Below are 25,408 nucleotides of genomic sequence, written 5' to 3'. Positions count from 1 at the left end.
AAGCAAAACGCATTAAAATAAAGATTTCATCCCATTAAAATAAAAATTAGCTACATTCAGTATCATCAGGTATAATGCTATTTTTCGATGCAGCCCATGATGTTTAAAATTTACCACAATCAAGCAACTTTCTCTTGTAATTATATCTTCGAGAGGCCTTATAAAACTTATTTCATCAGTATCTATCATAAAAATGCACAGTATTCGTGCTGCAATAACAAGCACCAAATTTACTCATAAAAGAACTTTGTACTTGTATAACAATACATTTGATACCTATTAAAACTGTACCGCCAGTAGTGCCTACTACCGAAACTGAGCATCATTGGTGTCAATAATAGTATGGTGACATTTTACGGTTTCCTATAACAACTAAAAACTTTTCCCCCGTTAATTTTGCTTTTAATTTTGTTTTTCAATTAGTATCTATTGCCAAAATTAATCCATATCCATAAAGAGAGGTTGCCAGAGCCTCAGAAAGTTAGGACTTCTCAGGGATCTTTTTTTTCCATCTCCATAACACGATAACCAACTAACCAAAATTAAATATCATTGAAGCCGATGATAGTTCGGGGATTTTTTGTGCTCGCTTAAATCATTTAGTGCCATTTCTCCATTCATTTTCCTTTACAGTACAGAGCTTATTTTTTTACTTGAATTAGTAACTATTACCAAAATTAATTATCATTGGCATAATTTGCGTTTTTTTACGTTTCTCCTCAACGAATTAGTATCGATTCTCCATTCTGCTTTATGGAACAAAACTTTCTTTTATATCAGTTAATGTTGATTTTAAATAATTTAGCTTTTAAGTAAAATGTTTTAAAAGCATACCTATAAATGAAATAGCATATAAACATAAAAGATAATAGATGGTTTCGGATAACTTTAGGAATACTAATTCAATTACGTAGCTCGCATATGCTACCACGATCACAATGATTATTCAAATAACGAATAAAAAATATTTAAGTATTACAGAATGCGCAACAGCTTTTTTGATTAGAGCTATAAACTAGCAAACATAACTGAAAATATTTGACAGATTGAATTTTCTATAGTTTAATTTTAAAAAAATGGCCTCCACTTTACCAATGTTCCATTTTTTAACTGTTTTTAAATTAAAAAATTGAAAATAGGGCTTCGTTTGCAATTGTTTTAATTTAGCTTCACGTTGAATGTCATATTTTAGTGTCTACTGTTCACTCTTAATCCGATGTACACCCGCACACACGCAAATTCTTAATTTTATTACATGAAGACAAAATATTACTACAGAAAATGAAGAAAGTAAACCGATTAATACAAAAGAAATAAGAAAATGTTTACTTTGTAACGAGCTTAATTTAAATATCTCTCATATTAATGTGAGCTAATTAATATCGTGGAACTGGACGAAAGTCTACCGATAAATACTAATAACATAGTACTGGAGAAGCGTTAAAGTGTTTTTTTTTTCTCGTTCGTTTAATTTTACTTTATTAACAAGATATTCTTTACTTTGATAATCCCGCATCAGTTTTCATAAAGTTACAATGCCATGGTGGCTCAGGGGATAGACGACTCGTCTCCCAATAACCTGGGTTCGAATCTCAGCGATAGCTGGTCGATACGAGTTCCGCACCCGCCTCGCACCGACCACAGTGCTGATGTAAAATATCCTCAGTGGTAGACGGTCCATTAATTAGAGTCCCTTTGCGGTTAGCCTAACCGTGGAAGGTTTTCGTGGCTTTCCCCTCCGAGTAATGCAAATGCGGGTTAGTCCCATCAAAAGTCCTCCGTGAAGACAAATTTCTCCCAATGCATGATCCAGGAGTTCTCTTGTCTTCTGAGTTGGGTTTAAATTTACAAGGATACATAGTTGAACAATGATAGTCGTAAACTTAAAATCGGGTCGGCTGTTCAACGACGGTTATAAAATAATTAAAATGAGAAATTCATTATTTTATACCTGCATTGAAACCAATCGTAACCCATACGTAATCATCATCGTTTTTGAAACATCGTCGTATATCGAAAATAAATCTTCTGTTTTTGACTTCCGTGTCGAAGTTGAAAAAGTTGAATGTCAACAGCTCTATTACCTGCAGAAACGGAAAATATATTAATTGCAAATTACAGGTTTTATGAATAAAGCCTTTCAAAAACAGGGTGTTCCGATAAAATTTCGGAAAAACCATTTCAATGATGAACCATACATTTTTTACGAGCAGAATAATGTGTTGGAGTGAGTTATGATTCCGTTCAAGAATCACAATATCGAGTAATCAAGTTTAAAAAAAAGATAAATAAAAAAAGCTTAAAAAAAATAAAATAAATTGCGTCGTCGAAAGGCGATCACAGGTTACTCATTGGCAAAATGGTCATTGTCTAATTTTTTGTTCAGCCTTGGTAAGTTCAGGCCCTGGCATCGTTTTTTTTCTTGCTTCAACTCTAGCCTCTGGGACCCTCTTTATTTCTGAAACTCCCCAAATTAGTATTGAAAACGATCCAATTTGAACTGCAGGCTAGAATTTCTGAGTCTTAATTAAAATTAAAAAAAATACAAAAATATCGTTCAAATGATGAAATTCTCTTTTATTCACAACTCAAGAAGTATTTATGGAATCTCTCGGGTCCCATATCTCAAAAATAAACTCACCAACTTAATGCATAACAAAATTAAAAGTGAAAGAAAAAGAATTCGAAAAAAATTAATCAAACAGCAGCGGTCGTCATAGCAACGCATGCAATGACGACGCATGCGCACTGTTTACTATTACTCTTGAACACAACTGAAAAGTGTGATGACGTAAAAATAAGCGCAAGCTATAAAACCCAAAACAAAACCCATTTTGCCAGTGGGTAATATAATAAAAAAAGCAAATTCTCTGAGTAACTTTTGATTCGAGGCTTATTGATTCGTCATTTTGACTCATTGGTTCGAGGGTCTATAACCTTAAAAGCGTTAATTAATAAATGCAGACGATATTTTAAGTTTCGATACTAGACACAAAAACGTACTTTTTCTGAATAAACATGCCTTTTTTTCGGCTTATTTGGATTCCTGACCCACAAAATATGGGAAGTGGGTAGCAGCATTCTAAAATATAAGTTTCCGATAATTTAGGTGGAACAGCAGTCGAAAGTTTAGATCCTTGACGTTAATTTCACTTTTTGTGTATTCTATCTAATATACGGAAAAACAAGAAATTATGGAACGATTATAGATTATAAAACGGGCTTATCAAAAGTTAACTTCATGAAAAAAAATATCTTTTTTATATCTTAGTACTTATTTTAATAACAGTCGAAAGAATTTTGAATTGTAAAACATTTTACGCCATTTAAGAAGCATAATTTTAAAAGACAAAATACAGAATTTGACCGAAATCGTGAATAGTTCTTGAAAAATCAAATTTTAACTTCGCGTTTTTTGAAAGTTTGATGACTCAAACTCTTTTACACAAATTAATTAATGTATCTAAAGTTGGGTTATCGTCCAATCAGATTCGGTCCTAGTACGTGAAGCTCCGATCATTAGATTAAATGTTATTCAGGATCTCTACAATAATATGTTAGAATCTAGTGCTATATTAACGATATTATGGTTCAACGTGCTTCCAAAATTACTGTATAATAACCATTCTTAATATATATTTTCTGAATCCTTGTTAAAAATAAGGTCAAAAGAAATATACTTACTAAGTATTACTTGATTAAAAAACTTGGAAAATAACAGTCTAAAATATTCTTTATATTTTGATGATGTTCTTTTTTTATTTGATTTAACTATTTGTTTGCGACCTATTACATTGTTAAAAAAATTTCCGAGTATATTTTTAAGTAATAAATAAATTATACCGAGTGAGTTATGAGCTACCCAACAGAGTTAAGTTATGATAACTATGCACCAGAATGTTTCCATCCTTTGAAAACTGTTAGAAGCCGTGATATTTAACGGAAATCATATCAGATGGGATATCTGCAAATGACGTAGTGTGAGTTTGCTCGATCCTGATTGGTTGTTGAAACGTGGCATTTGTTTCCATTAACAACTGTTCTTTCCATTCTATTTCTAGTAAACCAAGCCCGTCAAGTATCAATTCTCTTAAGTGACACGCACTAGATTCTTTCACAAAGATTTCAATTCGTTCACTTTATGTTTCTAACTTAACGCAAAGACGGTATGAATCCATGTAAAACATAAACAATCTAATTATGCATCGAAGTTTGCCAGGTACACAAAGCAAAAGTATATCACGGTTATAATGAAATAAATAAATAAACAATAAATCTAAGTTAAGCAAAAGACGTAGAAGAGAAAGAATTATATTTCAATAAATTTGCTGTGTGATACGGCATTGTATATAATTAACTTCACGTTAATTAACATTCTAACTTATGTGAAGAAACTGTGCTCGACTTTAACACTCCATTTTGTTTATAAACGATCAGCCGGTGCTGACGCCATAGGTCACTTATGTGGGTATACGTGGTCTTCTTCTTGAAGTGCAAGTACTCAATTGTAAATTAGTAGGATAGCTTGTAAATGTTAGCACAGTTTTCTTTTTTCATCATCTGCAAACAAATCATCTTTCCTATTCCTATATTCGTTTATTCCTATATTCCTTGTTCATTAACCCCTTACTTCTCGCTCCCGTGAAAATGACGGGGTGAGGTTTCGCCCTCTATTTCTCGCTCCCGTGATATTCCCGGACTGGAAGTGCTCAGTAGTAACACGCAAATAAGAATAAAACTAATTCATTTCTTTTTCCGGGAAAACATTTTATTTCTCATTTTACACACCAAATGGCAAGTACCAGGATATTTTTAAGGTAACTGTAGATAGTTAGTTTATTTTAAACTAGATGTCAGCAATAATCAAATACGTGTATAATATACGTGTATAAAAAATGGGCACTTTTATGACCCTTTTCTTGAAAATTAACCGATCGTTAAGGGGTTAAAAGAACCCGCCATTAAAGAAGAACGTAACAATATCTTGCTTTTTCTACTTCATTTTTGAAAAGGCTTTAAAAAATTCAAATCAGGGAAGTTACTCTACAATAGCGTGTATGTATTTACACAATGTACACGTACACGTACAATACACATACATAATGTATGTATTTTTTAAATGCATGCATACCTTATCTTGACGGCCCAGCAGTCTTACTTGAATTTGAACTAAAGCATTTTTAACGGACACAGAATTTCTTTCCACTTCGTCATCCTGAAATTTAAAAATATTTCTATTTTAAAAACGCAAGAAGAAAATGCTGGTATATAAACTTTGATGTTGTATTTAGTACTTACTTTTAAATAAGAGTGCGTGATGATCGCTTTAGGAACGGTGATTTCTGTTACATTGTTCATAACGAAATTTTCAATTATTTCTTCGAAAACGTTAACTTTTAAGCCTCTCTGAATTCCCTGTAAAATGAACATCGAATAATTTATTTTTATAATTTGTTTAACGGTTACATGACAGTTGCAGTTACATGAAAAATAAAACTTCAAATACCTCAGACAGATAAGACATTCCTGACAAGGGAAAGAGAATGGAACCGTCTGTCAATATCAACTCACCCCCTTTGTTCGGGAGTTTGTAAGTAGGATAGAAGGAACTTGATCTTTCGATGCTACATTGACTTGTCGACAGATCAGTTTTGTAGGCATATTCTAGAGGTGGAAAATTAAAGAAGTGAAATGGATTAGACCTAAACAATTTTCAATTTTATTTTGTCCTTAACGAAATATAGAAAAGTTATCAAAAAATGTTACTATTCGTTCCAGTAGCATTACCTAATCGTTCAAATGAAGAAACATCTCATTTAATTACATTACAGTAGCCTCTACTTCCAGTTACAAAATGTATACCTATCACAGAAACATTAGCTTCCGTAACAGAAACTAAATTTTCTATCACAGAAACATAAGCTAATTTTACAGAAACTATATTTTCTATGAGACAAACATTAGTTTCTGACAAAAATATATTTTGTATCACAGAATCATAAGTTTCTATGACAGAAACTATATTTTCTATCACAGAAATATTAGTTCATTTTACAGAAACTTTGTCTGCTATCAGAAAATTATTAGCTTCTGGCAAAGAAACTTTATTATACGTCACAGAACCATTATCTTCTATTACAGAAACTATATTTTATATCACAGACACATTAGCTTCTGTCATAGAAACTAAATTTTCTATCACAGAAACATTAGCTCATTTTACAGAAACTATATTTTCCATCATCATAGAAACAATAGTTTCTGTGACAGAAACTATATTTCTATCACAAAAGCATTAGTTTCTGACATAGAAGAAGTTATCTTGTATCACGGAATCATAAGCTTCTATGACAGAAACTCTATTTTCTATCACAGAAACATCAGTTCATTTTACAGAAACTATGAAACCATATCTTCTGTCAGAAAAACATTAGCTTCTGGCAAAGAAGCTTTATTTTGTGTCACGGAATCATTACCTTCTATAACAGGAACTCTATTTTATATCACAGACACATTAGCGTCAGTCATAGTCATAGAAACTATGTTTATTATCACAGAAACATTACAGGATGCAGAAGAAAAACCAACGCACAGTTTTTAATATAAGTTTACTAAAAATAAATAAGTAATGAATTATAACAAATAATAATAGAATTTTATTAATGAAGTTACTATGATTATTCAAAGTGACCGCCTTTTGCCACGATGCAGAGGCGCAAATGCTTAATGAAATGTTTAGCAATGAGCTGCAAGTTTTCTACCTTTACTTTATCCCATTTCGCCGAAGCTATTGCTTTAAAGAATCCTAGCTTTTTAATGGCTTAATGCAGGCCTTAAACTCCAAAATTGACTATAGTAATTCATTGAACTTTGATTAAATTATCCATTACATGCAATCCATGGATTTTCTGGACATGCTCGAATTTATTTCAGATGCTACGTATCTTGACGTTATGTTGGCCTGATTAACGCTACAAAGACAAAGCTACAAGCACGCTGTTTATGGCTGTTAAATGTTGTTTTCTGTTTAAGCCAACTTAAAACATGGACATTGAATGCGAATTTGAAGAAATATATGGATGAAATTTAGAAATGAATCGTGTGACATAACTATTGGTTGAAGTAAGAGATCGTCAACGTCCATTGTAGAAGTATCACACAGAAAATATGATATAAATCATTGTATCATTTAGATGAAATATTGCTACTTACTATGTTTCATATCATAGACGACGTATTCCGAAGTTAAGACTGATGGTTCTTCGCCGGGCTGAAGTTTGGTGGTGTTCCATGGAGAGTAATAGTATGCTGCGTGTTGAGATTCAATATCAAAAGCCATCTAAAAACACATATAAGAATTTTTTTTGAAAACAATAAAAACTGAAGAATATTTTGAATAAGCTTTATAATCCTGATTATTTAAAATTCCTCATGATCGCTTGATAGCTTTACACAATTTAGACAGTTTCAGCTGTGTTGTTGTTATCGTCAGCCATTAAGACAAGGATTATCAAGATTGTTTTTGTTTTCAGTGGCGCCATCTATGGTCAAGAATTCGATTTCTGCCACACCCATTTATTGTTCCATTCATTCATCCACAAATCGTAGTTTTTACCTGAACCAGAGAACAATTAATCTCTAAATCAGACCCCCAGAGGTTTAATTTGATATGGGAACATGGAGGTATAATTTGCTGTGGGATATGGGAACATGGGACCCGACAGATTTGGCGTGCACTAGTCTCTATTTACTACACGGGGAGTCTTCAACCGGCTGAATTAGAACTTCCGTTATCACGAACGTAAGTCAAGCGTCCTGCCAACCAGGATATCCCGACCGTTACAGCTGTGTGTTAGTGTAAAATAACAACCACAATTCACGGACCGTTTCAATGTGTAATAATTTGAGAATTCGAGCTAATTGAAAAAAAGATTCTTACTGAAAGAGTACTGTAATAGCTCCAGTATTCAGTGTCTTCATTGTTCCAGTCAATTTTCCTGTATATAACCTCGGCACCGAACTGCAGGTTAGTGTCTGCAAAGTCTGGCAGTGTTGGAGGATCTGGTAAGTTTCCCCTCTTGCAGCCTATACCTTTCGGTAACTGTAAGAAATCAGAAAGAAATCGCCAGTTAAGAAAAACTTAACCTTGTAAAAATAATTATATTTATTCTTCGATGTAATTTTATGTTGATTTTTTCCCATTATTTGTCATTACATTTGTCATAGATTTATAATATGCAAAACGTATATGACTCAGAGAATTAATTGACTCGAGTTACAAAATAATTATAGATTTAAAAGTATTAAGCAATAGATTACGCCTTAAGTTAATTATATATTTAAGATTATTAAAAATCGTGTTTAAAAATTATGGATTCAAGATTATTACAGTCTCAATTTGGATTGGAATGATTGTAAGACACGGTTTTCAGCTGATCACTGAAGCATCACTGACAATTGTCAGTTAGCAGGTGGTTGACTACTTTGATCAGACTGGGAAGGATCCGAAAGTGTGTGATAACGGTCCTCGTTAAACTGTTCTACCTTAAAGTTCTCGAATTTACGAGCAGGTCGTCTTGCTGCCAAAGTCATCCCCTTTGCAGATGAACAGAATTGTGATGGTATGTCTTCGGATCGTACTCTCTGATGTTTCCCAGGCTGTCAACAATAGCACATTGTACTGCTCTAGTGCCAAGTATATAAAGTATTACTACTCATTATTTAGCTACAAATTATAATTTACTATAGATTCAAGTTTTTTAAGCTATAAATTATGTTATGAGGTAATTGTAGATTCAAGATTTTTAAAAAAGGTAATAAGTTTTGATAAAAGATAATTTCAGATTTAAGATTATTAAGCCAATTTAATTATAAATTCAAGATTACATTAAACTATAAATCATGTTAGATTTTACATTTAAGAATGTTTTATATGTCATAACTCAATTATAGATTCAAGATTATTAAGCTTTAAATTATGTTATAGGTTTATTATTGATTCAAGATTATTAAGCTATAAGTTATGTCATAAGTTGATGATATATTTATGATTATTAAATTATATATGGATAAAATAATGTTATAATATAATATGTTACAAATTAATTATAGATTTTCATAGCTTTTGAACTTTGCTTAAAGAACTGTACCTTTGAACTGAATTACTGTCACTACATCAAGGTGTAAGGTTTCAATGAAATTATTTTGTGCTGTTGAGCTAAATCTATTCTACTCATTTCTTCTCTTTTGTCAATAAAATAGTTAAGGCTGTTTTTCTAAGGTTTCGTCGTCACATGAAATGATGCTTTTTCGCGAATAATGTGTCAACGAATAATGTGTTGATGCTTTTTCGCGATTTTTATGACTACTGTGAATTTGCAACTGTTGCTCATGACTGTTGGGACAAATTTGTCCTATCTCAAGCCAGCACTGTCTACGCTTATTTTGAAATTTTTGGGGGCAAAACGTCCATATCGAGAAAAAGACACAATTTTGAGAAAATGAAAAGTGTTTGTGGTCAACTTTATAATTTTTAAAAACTTACTCCAATGCTGCATTACCTGTGCTCATAAAAATTTTCAAAAACCGATAGAATACGGTAGTGATTTTGATAATTTTCGTCTAGATGAAAAAATGTCGCCAAATTGGCGATTTTAAAATAGTTTAATATCTTTTAAAATATTTAAGTTAGTTCTCTGTTCTAAAGCCCTGATAATTCTTCATGGAAAGATTACATATATAGTTTAAAATTATCGCATTGCTTCAAGTGTAAGGCACTTAAACTATAGCTTTTTTATTTTCCTTGGCGACAGAGCGTCGAAAAACAACGTTCTGATTTCTACAAGGGGGGAGGGATTGTCTTACTTGGAATGGATAGACGTTCCTCGAGATGAAAGGTTGCAATGTGATGATTTCGTATTGTTGAATTGAAGTTTCTTCTCCCATTCCGTCTTTCTTGCCACCGAAATACACCCTAAGGGGTATTCTTTTCAAATCGGTTCCGAGAGGATCCTGCTCATCGTCAGCTGCAAAGAAATTCATCAAATGTTAAGAATCAACCCCACTAACAATAATTAAACAATTTTCTAAACAAAAGTTCTGAAATAAATCTGACTTTTCAAACATTTTAATCATCAACAGATTTGGAATTGTCTGCAGATTTTGTTTTGTTAACAAAATTTGTAGAAAACTCTCGAAAGGAATTCCAAAAACTTTCAGCAAAATATAGGCTACACCGTGTGTTTAATAGAGATGTCCAAGCCAGAGGCTGAACTATATAACTTGACACTTATCATTCAATCAAGTGTAGTATTATGGTTGTCAATGGCAACCAGTTACACTATTTTACTGTGAAATAAAATAGGGTCCATTTGGTTTCTACTAGTAATTGGTTAATCAATTATAAATTTTCAGTAAGCATTGAAATGACAACAGCTTAAAAACAGAATGTTTTTTTTTGTATATATATAATCATATAATATAAAAAATGTCATTTATTTATATAAATATCAGGAACTTTTTATCATTTCTAAATGAAAACAAATAGATAAGAATTCAATAAGTTCAAACGATTTTTCAGACGTTATCCTCATAACTAGTTATAACAGCTTAAAATTCTTCCNTTAGCTAAAGATGGAATGACAACAAAAAATATTGCGCACTCCATTGCACTAAGTGATTAATATTTTCAGAATTCGTTGTATATATAATTTATAAAAAAAAGTTACAATAAATTAAAAAAAATATTATTTGGTGTGTTGTTATTTTCACATTCCGTCATCGTTCATAGCGCTCCATGCCACTTCCACTCATATACCACATACGCACACACTTACAATAAATAAGCTATATTTTCATACTATAGAAATAATTCATGTGGCAAAACAACGTTTGCCGGGTCAGCTAGTAATCATATAATATAAAAAATGTCATTTATTTATATAAATATCAGGAACTTTTTGTCATTTCTAAATGAAAACAAATAGATAAGAATTCAATAAGTTCAAACGATTTTTCAGACGTTATCCTCATAACTAGTTATAACAGCTTAAAATTCTTCCGGCTATGATATATATTCCTCCCCATTTCCTTTCTTACCCAGCTACGAGTAATCCACATTTAACAAAAACTCTGATTTCTTTCTTGACTCTTACAAGGTATAAAAAGTGGACTAACTCCTTCAGATTTGTCGTCAAAGCAAAATTTCTTTTATTGGCAAAGAATTCACTTTACAAAAAGGTAAAAGTATTCCCGTTACAATCAATTGTCGAAACCAACGAATGAAGTTGCGCCAATATTTTAAAAAGAAGTTAAATTTTCAAAATATGATAAGATTTCCGAATAACAGGACAGTTTCAGAAAAGTGGTGTTTTCTGGGAAAGTTTCTAGAAGGCTATATTTGAGAATATCACTTAAAATGTTTTTTTTTTCATACTTAGAATGCATAATTTGTCTGCCCAAAAAATGGTGTTTTTTTAAAAAATAGTATTATTATAATAATAATAATATTCCCCCATAAACTAAATAATCGTTGTCATAGAATACTCACTCGTGAAATAATAATCGACGTAAGAATTGTCACTTCCACTGCACCTTCGCCAATACTGGGCTTTGAGACCTCTAATAGTGAATTCAGTTTTACCCATGTATGCCTGGAATTAAGGAAAAATCATTCTTAAACTTATGATTTTTAGTAATTTTTATTCTAAAATTATACAGCACCTACGACATTCCAGTTCGATATAACACTTACTCTCTAAAATGAATAAATGTCTGCATGGCGCAAACTTTCTGCCACCAAAAATCGCACAATTACGTATTGTTCTGTTCTGGAATTATTAATTTTAATAGACTTTACCTTCACTCTAAATACTCTCATGTGAATTGTTGATTACCAATACGCAATCTCAGAGCCTGACTAAGGCAGGGGCATACAAGGCAGTTGACCCCCGGGCCCCCGCATTAGAGGGGGCCCCCAAATCGAATAAAAAGTTTATTTTACGTTGCATTCTTTAATGAACTTTTTTTTAAACAAAATATCAGTACAGTGTAAAATCCGTCAGTTTTAAGTTAGTTTCTTCATTAATGCAAATTCATCTACCGTATGAACACAATCTATATTTCGTAAATCCATGGCTTTCTATTGCGGACTTAAGCTAAATTGTTGCAAGTACGATGGACATATTTGGCCAATCAAATTCCTGTGTTTTTACATATTGCAAAATGGAATATGTTTACAAAACATACAGGCTTCTGATTGGCTTAATTGAGCCATCACAATTGCGTAAATTTAGTCAGGACGGATGTCAGCAAGGATATGCCCTGATGTCAGCAAGGATATGAATTTTTCCATGCTAGATGACAAAGTTAACAATCAGAAAACTGCATTCAGCATGATGGACATAGAATTATCAGAAAATCAATAAAATGGACACAACGTTATTTCATCTGACCATTGGAGGAAGTGCGACTTAATAGCTATTTTAGATTCTAGTGAATTTTCGTGTTATCTACAATGAGGTGAAAATTTTAACTACCTCAAAATTAAATACTTTTAAATTCCTCCATATAAAATATCTTTATTAATGATGCAGTGGGGGCCCCCGAAGAAGTTTTTGCCCCGGGCCCCAATTAGGCTAAGTCAGGCCCTGCGCAATCTGCAATGCAAATCAATGTTATCATTCGCTTACGTTTAACCTTTGGGCAACATTGACATTGATATAGATGTGCCTTATCAATCATGTCAACCTAGTACAATTATACTACTGTATTTTAATATTTGCATTATAACATTTAAATGTGTAACTCTAGATCGCCATCTTAACTATGCTAATTTTAGTAAGGTACAGTGTTATGGATGGGTGATCGTGTAAAGCTAATGGTGGTGGCGCTAGTGGTAAAATTGCTCTTTCAAGACTTCCGGGTTACTGCTTCTGATATATTTTTACGCCGCAGATTGAAAAAACGCGCCATCATATTATTGCATCATATCTTTTGCAGTATTTCACATGTACCGAGTTCTTTCTTTCAGCCTTTAAACTTCAGCATTATCATATTAATATTATAATCATTAGAATATTTTCTAATTAGGCTAACTTNTAAGAATTGCGTTGAAAACCCGTGAACGGAAATCTCATTATTTGCCGCTAGGGGCGCTTCCCTATTATGAACCGTTTCTTCGTGTGCCTTTGAACGAGTAGTTTTATTTATTTAAATAATCTTAATTTTATGTTTTCTAATAATTATTGTCTAAAATTGCATTCAAATAGGTTCAAGGTTCAGTGTTAATTGTATTAACGTAACATAATGAACTGGACACTCACCAACATTTAACCCCGGAGCCTATGCCCCCCTAAGGGAGCATTTATCGGTTAATGGTTAAGATTAAAAGGCAAGACAGATAGGAAAAAGAGAAAACATATCAAATAGCAATAAAAAAAATACAAAATTTAGAAAAAAAGACAAGTAAACTTAAAAAAAAAAAAGGTTTTTCTATTAGTTAGGGTATTTTGATTAGAAAGTGTTCGGGGCTAATGGGTTCAGTTTAGTAGTGGTTGGGGTTCACCACTGCATAATTTTGTCATATTTTCACGAAAATTACTTCAGGATTTCCTCGTAGTCTTCTAGAAAAATAATTAATGAGCTGGACAAGCTCGCCAAATCATTAAATTACGATAAGAACAGCTTTTTCTAAACCTGTTTAAATGAAAGTTTCGACAATAATTTGCATAAAACGTGACATTAACATGAAATCTAGATTTTATCTTTTCTAATAATTATTGTGAAAATTTTCTTTCGAATAGACCTAGTTTTAGCCCTTTAAATTAATTGTACTAAACGAAATTTGATTAATAATTATTTTTATTGGTTTGCAATTTTATAATTATCTCTTCGATATATCTATTTTATTTCAAAATGCAACTATTTTTAATGTATTTTTTTAGAAAAAATTAGAATCATAATATTGCTATAGATGAGTCATATCAATAGTACGATTATGCCATTGCATCTAAATGTTACTAAGTTTTTTTTTTGGTAAAAGTCTGAACCAGTTTAACCCGTTAGCAGTTTTAAGCACATGATTTGTCGTGGTTCTTTTGCAATGAATGAAAGTGAAAATAACGTACCATTTTAGATTTCCTCGATGTGCTGTTCCAAACATCTCTTGCAATCTTGAACATGGCGGAAGGTCCGAATGTTCTTTTTTCTTCATCACCTTCAACACTGTACCGCCAATCTATCATGTCTTGACTCTCCATATCGGGTGTATCTGTGGCGTTCTTAAGCTTGCATGTTCTCTCTGGTAATAATAAGTCACATTAAATCATATTTGTTATCACGTTGTGTTTCTCAGGCAAAAAGGTACAAGATCATCTAGAGTTAAATGCAATATTATCTAAATCGAAGGTACGCGATCTAAATTTAAGGTATGAAGTTAAGGTACAAAATGAGGGTATAAGGTATAAACTAATTCATATTGCAATTATTTAGCTTTATGAAGGAAGACATAAAATTCTCCAAAACGAATGAGTTCAAAACTTATATGCAAATTTTAAAAATAACTAGAGTCGTTATTAGGTTTATAACAGGTTCGAAAAATCTTGCTATTGGAGGAGCTTTGACACAGGGCAGACGAGAGATAGTTACATATCGATATTTTATAATTATTGAGGTAGTTATTGGGTAATTAGCCTGATTGGCAGTAATGTTAAGTAACATATTTAACCGAGATGGAAGTCTCAAATTTGAACTATTTTTTCATATTTGAGACATATTCATGTTAAATAAAATAAAAAACTAAGCAAGTTCCATTTCAATAATTGATTTACTAAGATTTATCTGTGTAATTAGACTAATTAACAGTAATTTTAAATAACACGTTTTTTATTTAGAGGGAAGTCTTAAATTTAAATCATGTGTTCATTATAAGATTAATAAAAATCTAAGCAAGTTTCATTTCGATATTCGTAATTTTTTAGGCTTATTATGGTAATTAGTTTAATTAACATAGTTGACAGCTTTTACAAAAATAACACTCTCAAATTTCGAGCAAACGTGGAGCCACAAAGTTGTGAGTTCGTATAGGTTGATCAGCTGGTCGCTTCAGGTGATTTGTATATATAACATTTACAATTTGCGATAGGAGAAATGAGAATTGGTTCTGCCCTTCCTTTGGTCCAAAATCAAACATATTTTTGTAAAATATTAAGGGCTTTCTTTACAAATGAAAAGTATAACAAATAATAACAAATTGAAAAGGGAGTAGTACCTGATATTTCCCAGGCTTCGTTGGTTTGAGTCCTGTACACGTAAGACGAACTATTTCCAGCCTGATGGGCATCTATTCTGCCTCGTCTCTCAACAAGATCGTAGTATTCAGTGTAGTAGTTCGTTTGTTGCTAGAGTTTAAGAAACAATTTCGTATTAAAAATAACTGAAGTATCATCTTTTGCATGTGTATATAAAGTTGCAGCTTTCGTGAACAACCACAGAAAAGTTGGTTTGTTTACTCGCAGCAGGAATAATGCTTCTTTGTTGAATGAATAAAGAAATGGTTAATTTAATATATTGTACTTACTAAATTTTGAATAGTGTATTCCACAGAAAGCTGAAATGATTCTACGCCGTCTTTTTCAATATCAGGAAAGTCCACATCTAAATTAATTAAAAAGAACATATGCGAATTAAAAAAAATATAAGTTACACGTACTTTAACTGAAATTGAATATCCTGATACGATTCCACATTCTCATTTCGAAACAAAAAGAAACGATATTTATATTAATGTAGAAATTTAATGTAACTGATTCATTGTTTAATGTTAAGTTTTTCTCTGCAATTTTCTCTCATGTCAAGAAGATCGACTTCTAAATTAATTTAAAAGTAAAATAGGATATCAATTGATTTTTTCAGAAAGAAAAAAATTCATAAATTTTCAGCGTTGAACCCTCTTTCAGAAAAGGAACTGAAAATGTTCCCGTTTTCCAAAAAAGACTCGTCTTGCAGTGGACTGATCGTTAAGACACGGTTCCCAGCAGATCACCGAAGTCAAGCATCACTGGCTGCTGTCAGTGTGCGGGTGGGTGGCCACTTGGATCAGTCTGCGTAGGGAACGAGGGTGTGCGGTATTGGTCCTCGTTAAACTGTTCTACCGTAAAGTGCTCGACTTCGCGCGCAGGTCGTCGGGCTACCGAAGCGGGGGTGCCATCCCCTCTGCTGAGGATCAAAATTGTGATGGCATGTCTTCGGATCATCCTCAGGGATGTTTCCCAGATCGTCGCCAATAGCCCTTTGTGCAGCTCTAGTGCGACGTAAATGAACAAATCAAATCAAATCATTCCAAAAAAGACTCAAACGTTTTTAAGCGCAGGCTATGACCAATTCCTCCAAGAATGACTCAGGGGATAGAGTTTTCGATTTCCAATGATTTGAACCGGGTTCGATTCGCAGCGATGGCTGGTCGATACGAATTCCTTCTTTCTTCCTGGAGGTGTTACTATAACTGGACTAGGTCCGTTCACAACGGATAAAGAGATTTCTGATCATGGCATCTCTGCCTTAGAAACTATAGCCATCGACGTTTGGCCAATGGTCTATAAGCGCCTGTATATTCACTGCACTACCATGATTTACACCAATGAAACAGCAATTGGTAGTATTCATCCGGTTTTCTCACCATTCTCGCAAACCACCCAATTGTGCGTGTGTGTTTTATTTCATTTCATACTTAAAATTATGGAGTACTTGAATATTTAAGTCACGATTAAAGAAAGTGTAAGACGATCAATTTAATTGCCTCTGGACGGGCAATTAAACCTTTGTCAAAGCCGCAAAAGGCGAAGATGCTTTCTTCTATAATAGCTGGGAAGTCTTTCGTTGTAAGAAAATATCGGAAATGCTGCATGTTTCTTGGATTTAAATTTCAGGTTCATCGGACACAAAATTATACTAACTTCAAAACTATGCATTCAAATTGAGACACTTTACCTCTCTTTGCACCAGATAAATCACAGTCACTGTGCACTAAAGCGTATGCACTAAATAGCAGAGTGAGGATTGCCAGGCACCTCATCCTTAAAAACTTTCAAGAGATCTTCTCTCTTTCAAGAAACCTTTGAAAAGAAAATTAACAAATTAATTCACAACAAAAAAATTAAATCATTCTGTTTAAATCAAATTAATTTTTATCATTCTAAAAAGCTGATAAAATAGAACACAACAATATAATTTTGATTTTTTTTTGTTTATTTATTTTTATTATATATTATTTATTTTTATTACTATTTATATTATTTTTATTAATATTATATTGTTTATTTATTTTTATTATACATTATTTATTTTTATTATTATTTATATTATTTTTGTTTTTAATAATATTATATAGTTTATTTATTTTTATTATTATTTAGATAATTTTTATTTTTATTAATATTATATAGTTCATTTATTTTTATTATTATTTATATTATTTTTATTTTTAATAACATTATATAGTTCATTTATTTTTGTTATTATTTTAATTATTTTTATTTTTAAATAATATTATATAGTTTATTTATTTTTATTATTATTTATATTAGTTTCTAAATGCAAATATTCTTATCATTTTGCGCATGCAAGTATTTTTTTTCATTTTGCACATGCAAACTTTTTTTAATGTTCTTCACCCAATAATTATGCAGATTATGCTTTCTACTATTGAATCTAGTATTCTAAGAGCTACTATTATATTTTATAAGTGACAAAAAAAACGGATTTGATCCTAAATAACTTTTATTCTGATGATCGGATTTTCACGAACTAAGAGTCAATCTTAAAGGCTCAAAAGAATGATTTTAAATATTCTAATTAATCAATATTTTGAGTTACGAAATCAGACACAAAAAAGTACCGTCTCTATAAAACATACCTTTCTCTAGAAATATTTGTATATTTAGCCATCAAAATAGGGTTCCTATCGTTTAGATATAAGATCGAACAAAAGCTTGGGCCTCATAATGTTAATTTCCTTCCTTTGTGTATTTTACCATATCTCTTGAAGTTTTTAAGAGAATCAAAAATATTTGCACACAATTATAAAATTCATTTATCCAGAGATTCCAAGTAAAAAATAATTTTAATAATTTTTTAAAAGAATTTTTATAAATTATTTATATTTTTTTTTATTATTACAAAGAATGGAAGAAGATTTGGAGCTGAGAAAAAAAAATTTCATTTGGAAACCAATGAACTAAACCCAAACCCTTTTGAGTCTGGGTTTAGTACATGAGTCTGGGTTTAGTACATGAGTTTGGGTTTAATACATGGGTTTAGTACAGACCCAAAAAGAGATGATTAGATGAAACAATAGATTTAATTATAATAAAAATCAAGTGGAAAGTATGAAACATTGTATGGATGTAGTATGTTTGTATGAAAGTATGGATGTATTGTTCAGAAAGCCAAGGCCCACAGAGAAACATAGCCAAGGTAGAACTGACTAAGGTCAGTAGAAAAATATACAAAGAGTACAATGGAATAAAAAAATTTAATGCTCGATAGGTAGTTGCAGAACTATTAACCATTAAACTTCTAGTAAAAAAAAATTACAATACGAGCCACTCTACACGCCTCAGAAATGCAACTACTAAGTTAAAGTTAGACATGCTGAAAGAACAATTCTTATCTATGAGCTTAACTTCAGTTTTCTCAGAAATTCATTCGAAAATTATTGTAATTTTAAGTGCTTTTTTGCAAATAATTTCCCTTACTTTTTGTTTGAATTAGTAAATATTTATCCGTCGTCATTGTTTATTTTCAGTCGAGTTCTTCGTTTCGTAAGCTTTGGTATTAAAAGTAACAAAAGAATGAATCAATAAATTTTTTTAAAAAAATATGTGAGTGTGCTCGATTTTAAATCTTAACTTTTATATAAAAATGTTTAAAGACATAAAACACTGAAAAGAGATAAAACCGCTTTGGAATGTTGTAAGATATCGATGCATATTGTTAATAACTGAAATTACTTTTCATTTATTACATCTTATTGTGTTGCACATTCTGTATTCCTAAGTTAAAGTTTAAGCTTTTTTCATGTACAGTTAACCTATTAACAGTTCATTCCATTGCGATTAGTATGCTAACAAGATGTTCTTACACAAAATTAAAATAATCATATATTTTAAGAACAAAACTTATAAATAATCTTTTTTTGTTGTTGCTGAAAATATTGACTTTTTAGGGTGGGAAAAGACAGTGATGAATGAGAAGCAACCTCGGGGGTTGGTGGTCGGAGCGAGCCTCCTTCCATTCTTTCAAATTACTCTAATATATCATTTTATTTAGGAGAGTAGTCTTTAAATTTTAAAGGAAGAAAAATATCGGAATACCAAAAATTCGGATATTTCAGATCTTTACAATTATTTTATTTTTTATACATATCATTGACTGTCCATGTATGTGTTCCTTTTTTCCTCAGCACAGAAACAACTAAAAACAAAAAAAATTTAAATTTATATTAACTAAGTTTTAATTGATATTTTGCTATACATACCATTTTTATTTTATATCTTAATATTTAATTAGAAAATTAATCCTTAATTTTTTTAGAATTAAAGTTATTCACAAATAATCTTATACATGAAGTAAACCCATTTTTGGGGCATACATATGGTAAAGAAACTGTCAACTTTTTTAATTAAAAAGCTTAAAAGAAATTTACAGAATTTGATGCTTTTAATTAAATTTTTAGGAATTTATAAATTAATGACATTATACTTACTTTCTGTATTTTTTTTTAGTCCTAGCGGTACCACCTTTCCCCAAAGTTGACAAGAGGAATGAGATGACGCCCCTGAGTTCAAAAAAAGCAAACACCTACTCCCCGTATATTATCTTTGTACCTTTTGTTTTCATTTATCTATTAAATAATGAAAGAGATAAGATGCATAAAAGAAATATTTTTAATCGATACAATTAGTTCTTCACTTTCATACACGCAAAGGGAGAAAGGTTGAACTAGAATTCCATCACACAATATGCTTATCTTACTCTAATCAAAGTTCATTATCTTCCATATCTAAAAAAAAAATTATAAAAAACTATAATACTTAATTTTATATAATTTATAAAAAAAATTATTTAGGAGCTTCTGCCTTTGTATTAAAAATGAAAGAACACAATATATTGTACATTAAAGATATCTCTCTGGATTCGATAAAAAAAAAATTAAAAAAAAGAACATCCTTAATTAAGATTTAAATTTTATTTTTTGTAACCTAGAGTCTTAAAATTATTATTCAATATATAATACATATGTCATAAATTAAAAAAAAAATTTTTTTTTCAAAATAACGGCAAATTTGAGCATAAAAACTACAATTTTTTATGTNGTATTAAAAATAAAAGAACAAAATATATTGTACATTAAAGATATCTCTCTGGATTCGATAAAAAAATTAAAAAAAAAAAACATCCTTAATTAAGATTTAAATTTTATTTTTTGTAACCCAGTCTTAAAATTATTATTCAATATATAATACATATGTCATAAATTTAAAAAAAAATTTTTTTTTTCAAAATGAGGGCAAATTTGAGCATAAAAACTACAGTTTTTTCTGTAACGCTAACAACTCTTCGACAAATTGTTATACATAAATAGAGAAATAGTTTTTTTTCTAGTACAATAATATGGTTATCTGTGTTTTGAACTAAAATCTTAAAAAAATTTCAAATTTACAAAGAAATATATTTTATCTATTGATTTTTTTAAAAGAAAATTTTCTACACATTCTTACTTAAAGCATGATGAAAATTATAAATTCACGCTTAGTCCCTAGCTTTAAGTTCAAAATAAAGTTAACATAGCATAAAATCTATAAACAAAGTTTCAAAAAGTTTTATTATGAAAATTTTTTTTAAAAATATGTATTCGCTAAAAAGATTTTATCAAAATCAACGTTTTCCTGAAAATGAATTTTAAGTGTGGTAAGCAGATGTTGGGTTAGAGTCTCCTTGTCATCAGGCAAACCGTGGGAAGTTTTCGTGGTTTCCTCTCCAAGTAATGCAAATGCGGGTTAGTTTCATCAACAAAAAAAAAAAAGTCCTACACGAAGGCAAATTTCTCCCAATACTTGATCCAGGAGTTCCCTTGTCTTCTGAATGGGTTCAAAACTACAAGGATACGGAGTTGAACATTGGTACGCCGGTTATATATAAAAACGCGAATATCCAAAATTAAAATATATGAATAAGTTTTATTCAATAGTGAATCTTCGTCTTAGTCGCACAACCTCGTATATCGGACTTCGTATATCGGCTATTTAGAAAATTAGATATTTTTTTGAAATGTATTTTATTTTCTTCCTAACAATGAGACCTAAATTCTATAACGAATTAATTGATCTAATATTTAAGAAATCATCAAGATTTTCAGTTACTGAAAAGTAGTATTTTTGATTTTAGGGAACTTATATTCACTTTTAACGGTCCCACCCCCACGCAACGTGATCATGAAACTTTTTCCCCTTAATAAGAAGAGGGGACTTGACAATTTATCACTTGGTATAACGTAGACTGATTAATTTATTTGGATGTCCCGGTTGCACTCTATTATTATTGTCATTATAAGCAATAAAATTATACAGTGAATAATTTCATATGGGTAATTTAGCATAACATTTGTTTATATACATTGATCATTTTGCTTTAAATATTTATAATTATTGAAGCTTTATGTAAGAATATTTTGTTACTATGTTCATTGCAACGCAATTACTGGATTTGAAAAAGAATCCATTAAAAAAAAAAGAATTAACTTGAGGAATACAAATTGGAGGAAATATATGAGAAGTATTTTAGTCGTTGACGAGATTTATGACAATGCAATTAGAGAACGGGTTTTTTTTTTCGCTCTTTATTACCTACCCATTGGCAAAATGGGTCTTGGTTTGGGTTTAATGGCGTCCACACACTTTTCAACTGTGTTAAAGAGTAAAAGTAAACAGTGCGCATGCGTCGTCATTGCATGCTTTGCTATGGCGACCGCTGTTGTTTTTCTTTATATTTTCACTAGCAGGCATTTTTAATCTATTTACATAATAATAATTTAAAGTATTTTTTATATTCTTTTTATTATTGACGTATAATTATTGGCTTCGAGGTGATTTTAATATAAATATGAATTCTGAAGAAAGAAAAGTATTTTGTGACGTCTTGAAACACGTGCATAGGCAGATTTATGAGAATCAATCCGACGACAAACATCAAGTGTGACAGTTTTTGCAACCCATGATTTGAAATGTTGCGACGTTTAACGGAGTCAATCCAGAAAGAAAAAGTATTTGATCAATGGATAACCAGTGATCATAATAAGACGATCAAAACTTTTTTGTTAATTTTGTTCAAACCAAAGTATTTTTCGGTTTACTCAACTTTATTATTAAATTTTTCTTTTATTTTTAAAAAATCTCAAAAAAAATTTTAAGAATCTCTCTCACTTTTTTTACTGATAAAGAAAAAGATTTTGCAAAGGAAAAAAATTCTTTCATACAACAATGGAAAAATAGCCAAGGAAACAAATCAATTAAATTTGCATTAACTTTCGGTTAAATTGAAATTGTGAAAAAAAAACAAAACTCCGTGTCAAGCTCATAAACAAACAGGGTCCTTGCAGCACGTCAAATGTCAACTCCGTAATTGCATTTCTACGACCTGCAGAGCGGTCCGAACGGTATTTTTTATCTAAAGTTTAACAGTTAATAATTCGCGAACAAATGATTGAATATCAATATGTTTTATTCCCTCTTACTCTCAGTACATTTTTGCTACACGCCTTCGTAGTTTCTAAGATTTTGTGCAATAAGACAAAATGTAATTATTAGGTTAAACACCTAAAAAAGCCTTACGATTTTTTAATGTAAAAATTGAAAAAATTAATTTCCCAGATACGCTGGGGTGAAATACATTTGTCATTTCTAATGCTTATTCTCGAACTTCAATGATAAGAGCCGACCTACTGCCATATCTTGATAACAACTTCTGTCATTTGTGTCTATTATCTATTTGAATCGCATATGCATTGTTTGTGAACACTGTTAATACATTGTTTGCGTTATCTCAACTGTGGTTAAAATATTGTAATATTTTATTAATCTAAAAAAAAATTTTTTTACGTAATTTTAGAGCAATTTCTAATTCTTTACTTCAATTAATACAAAAAGATAAAAAAAATAACTTATAACAAGTTTAGAATTATTTAACAATAAAATTGTTAATATATATTTATACATCTAGTGACAGGAATCGACAAAAAATATTGCGAATGTAACAATCTTTAAAAAAAAAAATTTCCAACCAAAATAAAGCCGATTTGTAACATTCGTAATATTAACTATGCCAATTGACATCAACAACACTTTTATCTAAGATGCTTACTAATTAAAATAGGAGTATAAAGTTTAAACAGGATGGTTACTTGATTATCATTTACAAATAGCCACAATAGATATGTTATATTACTCTACGAAAAAGTTTTAGAAGAAAGCAATTTAGTGTTTTGATAAAATTTCAAAACAGAACAGTATAGTTCTGTGATTTAAAAAAAAAATAAATAAAATAAAAGTAAGTACTTTAAACTAATTTATCCATCTTTAAAATAACTTTCAAAGTATTTAAGCACTTTCTTATGTGTTTACGAAATATGTTACGAAAATAACAAACAAGAAAAATAGGATTATCCAAATCATGCAAGAAAGGCAGCGACAGGAGTTATTCCAACGAGTTTATTGTTTAAGATAATCTTCTTCTTCTTGGGCACTACAGCCTATGGCAGGCCAAGGCCGTCCCAATAAGTTTCTGCCGTCTTGATCTATTCTATGCCTTGGCCTTCCAGTTAGTTATTCCTATTATCTTTAGATCGTTTTCAACTGCGTTCAGCCAACTAGTCGGTGGACGACCCCTTTTTTTGTACCTTCTGGTTTAGAAAAAGTTACTTTTTTTGCTGGGTTTTGGCCTTCAGATCTATAAAGGTGTCCCAGTCATCGAATACGATTGGCCTTAATAACATGAACTATGTCTGGTTGTTTATACTTTTAATATAGCCCATGATTGTAAAGGGTGCGCCATTTGTTATTCTCATAGACTGCACCAAAAATACTTATAAGTATCCCCCTCTCAAAAATCAGCAATTTGTTCTCCTCTTTTTTATTAAGAGTCCAGCACTCACAACCATATAGGATCACAGGCCGTAGGAGTGCTTTGTATAGATTAATTTTTGTCTTTTGTTTAAGAAATTTACTTTTTAGTTGGCATTTTAAGCCAAAGTAGCACTTGTTGGCCATTGCTAAACAGCTATCGATTTCAGTATTTATGTTCTTTTTGCAGGTTACAGAAGTCCCAAAGATATTTAAATTCATCAACAGCTTCAAATTCATAATCATTCACATGCAAGGGCATTGCCTTAGTGAGCCATCTGTTTATCTCCATATATTTAGTTTTGTCAGCATTAATGGTTAGTCCCATTTCACTAGCTGCTACTTCAAGGTTTAAGATAATCTGGTGCTCTAAAATTTAAGTTATTCTAGAGTTTATTTTATCTAAATAGAAAAGTATAGAGCATAAGTAGTGAATAGTGTGTGCCTATGACATAAATAGCAATAGAATTCAGAATAGACCGCATTTAAAAACTTTCTACTCACCTTTAGAGTAGAGCCCATATAGAAAGTGAATAGGTAATCATGAAGTTCATGTTTTAGTAAATCGACAAACCATTTTTAATTAAATAAAAAGAAGTAAATATTGTCAGAGTAGTGTCTATATTTAGGACTGTTTTTGGCGAATAATACGCTATTTTCATAACTGATACGAGTTTGCAACAGTTACTCAAGACAGTTCAGTTAAGTTTAGTCTATCTTTAGCCAGCGTTCTCCATGTTAATTCTGAAAATGGCGCAAAACGTCAATATGGAGAAAAGTCACAGTTTCGAGAAAATGAAAGTGTTTGAGGTCTAATTTTTTAACATTCAGAGATTTACTCTAATACTGCATTATCTGGGCTTATAAAAATTTACAAAAAAGGGGAAATAAGGCATTGATTTTGATAATTTTCTTCAAGGGGGAAAAATGTCGCCAAATTGACGAATTTTAAAAAAAGTTTAATAACTTATAAAATATTTTAGTAATTTGTCCATTCTAAAGCCCAGATAATTCTTTACCACAAGATGGCATATGAATTTTTAAATTATAGCTTTCCTTCAAGTGTAAGGCACTTGAACTCCAGCTTTTTTATTTTCCTTGGCGAAAGAGTTTTGAAAAAACTTCTTAAATATTGTCTGAAAAATTGTTTATGTCTTAAAAGGCACTTTGGAATCCTATACATCAGCAAGTTAGAAAAAAATAATTTAAAGATATAACACTGAAAGTCTAAATAA

At 30.9% G+C, this 25,408-nt stretch overlaps 1 protein-coding gene across 1 annotated transcript in view; it reads right to left on the bottom strand.

The window, feature by feature from the left end:
• Nucleotides 1-19,983, bottom strand: part of LOC107442687 (uncharacterized) — a 39,801-nt gene extending 19,818 nt beyond the window's left edge. Inside the window, exons 1-13 of the mRNA XM_043053255.2 lie at nucleotides 19,763-19,983; nucleotides 16,987-17,111; nucleotides 15,578-15,654; nucleotides 15,269-15,398; nucleotides 14,127-14,299; nucleotides 11,549-11,651; nucleotides 9,865-10,025; nucleotides 7,940-8,101; nucleotides 7,213-7,339; nucleotides 5,507-5,664; nucleotides 5,299-5,415; nucleotides 5,132-5,215; nucleotides 1,952-2,084 (exon numbers count right to left, since the gene is read on the bottom strand). Coding sequence (XP_042909189.1) covers nucleotides 1,952-2,084; nucleotides 5,132-5,215; nucleotides 5,299-5,415; nucleotides 5,507-5,664; nucleotides 7,213-7,339; nucleotides 7,940-8,101; nucleotides 9,865-10,025; nucleotides 11,549-11,651; nucleotides 14,127-14,299; nucleotides 15,269-15,398; nucleotides 15,578-15,654; nucleotides 16,987-17,071 — 1,510 coding nt within the window. The 5' untranslated portion in view covers nucleotides 17,072-17,111; nucleotides 19,763-19,983. The remainder of the gene's footprint in view (nucleotides 1-1,951; nucleotides 2,085-5,131; nucleotides 5,216-5,298; nucleotides 5,416-5,506; nucleotides 5,665-7,212; nucleotides 7,340-7,939; nucleotides 8,102-9,864; nucleotides 10,026-11,548; nucleotides 11,652-14,126; nucleotides 14,300-15,268; nucleotides 15,399-15,577; nucleotides 15,655-16,986; nucleotides 17,112-19,762) is intronic.
• Nucleotides 19,984-25,408: the final 5,425 nt, after the last annotated feature.

Source organism: Parasteatoda tepidariorum, chromosome 3 (assembly GCF_043381705.1).
Source record: "Parasteatoda tepidariorum isolate YZ-2023 chromosome 3, CAS_Ptep_4.0, whole genome shotgun sequence".
NCBI classification, from domain to species: domain Eukaryota; kingdom Metazoa; phylum Arthropoda; class Arachnida; order Araneae; family Theridiidae; genus Parasteatoda; species Parasteatoda tepidariorum.
Note: the sequence above shows the minus strand (reverse complement) of the source record. Positions and strands in the feature narration are given on the sequence as shown.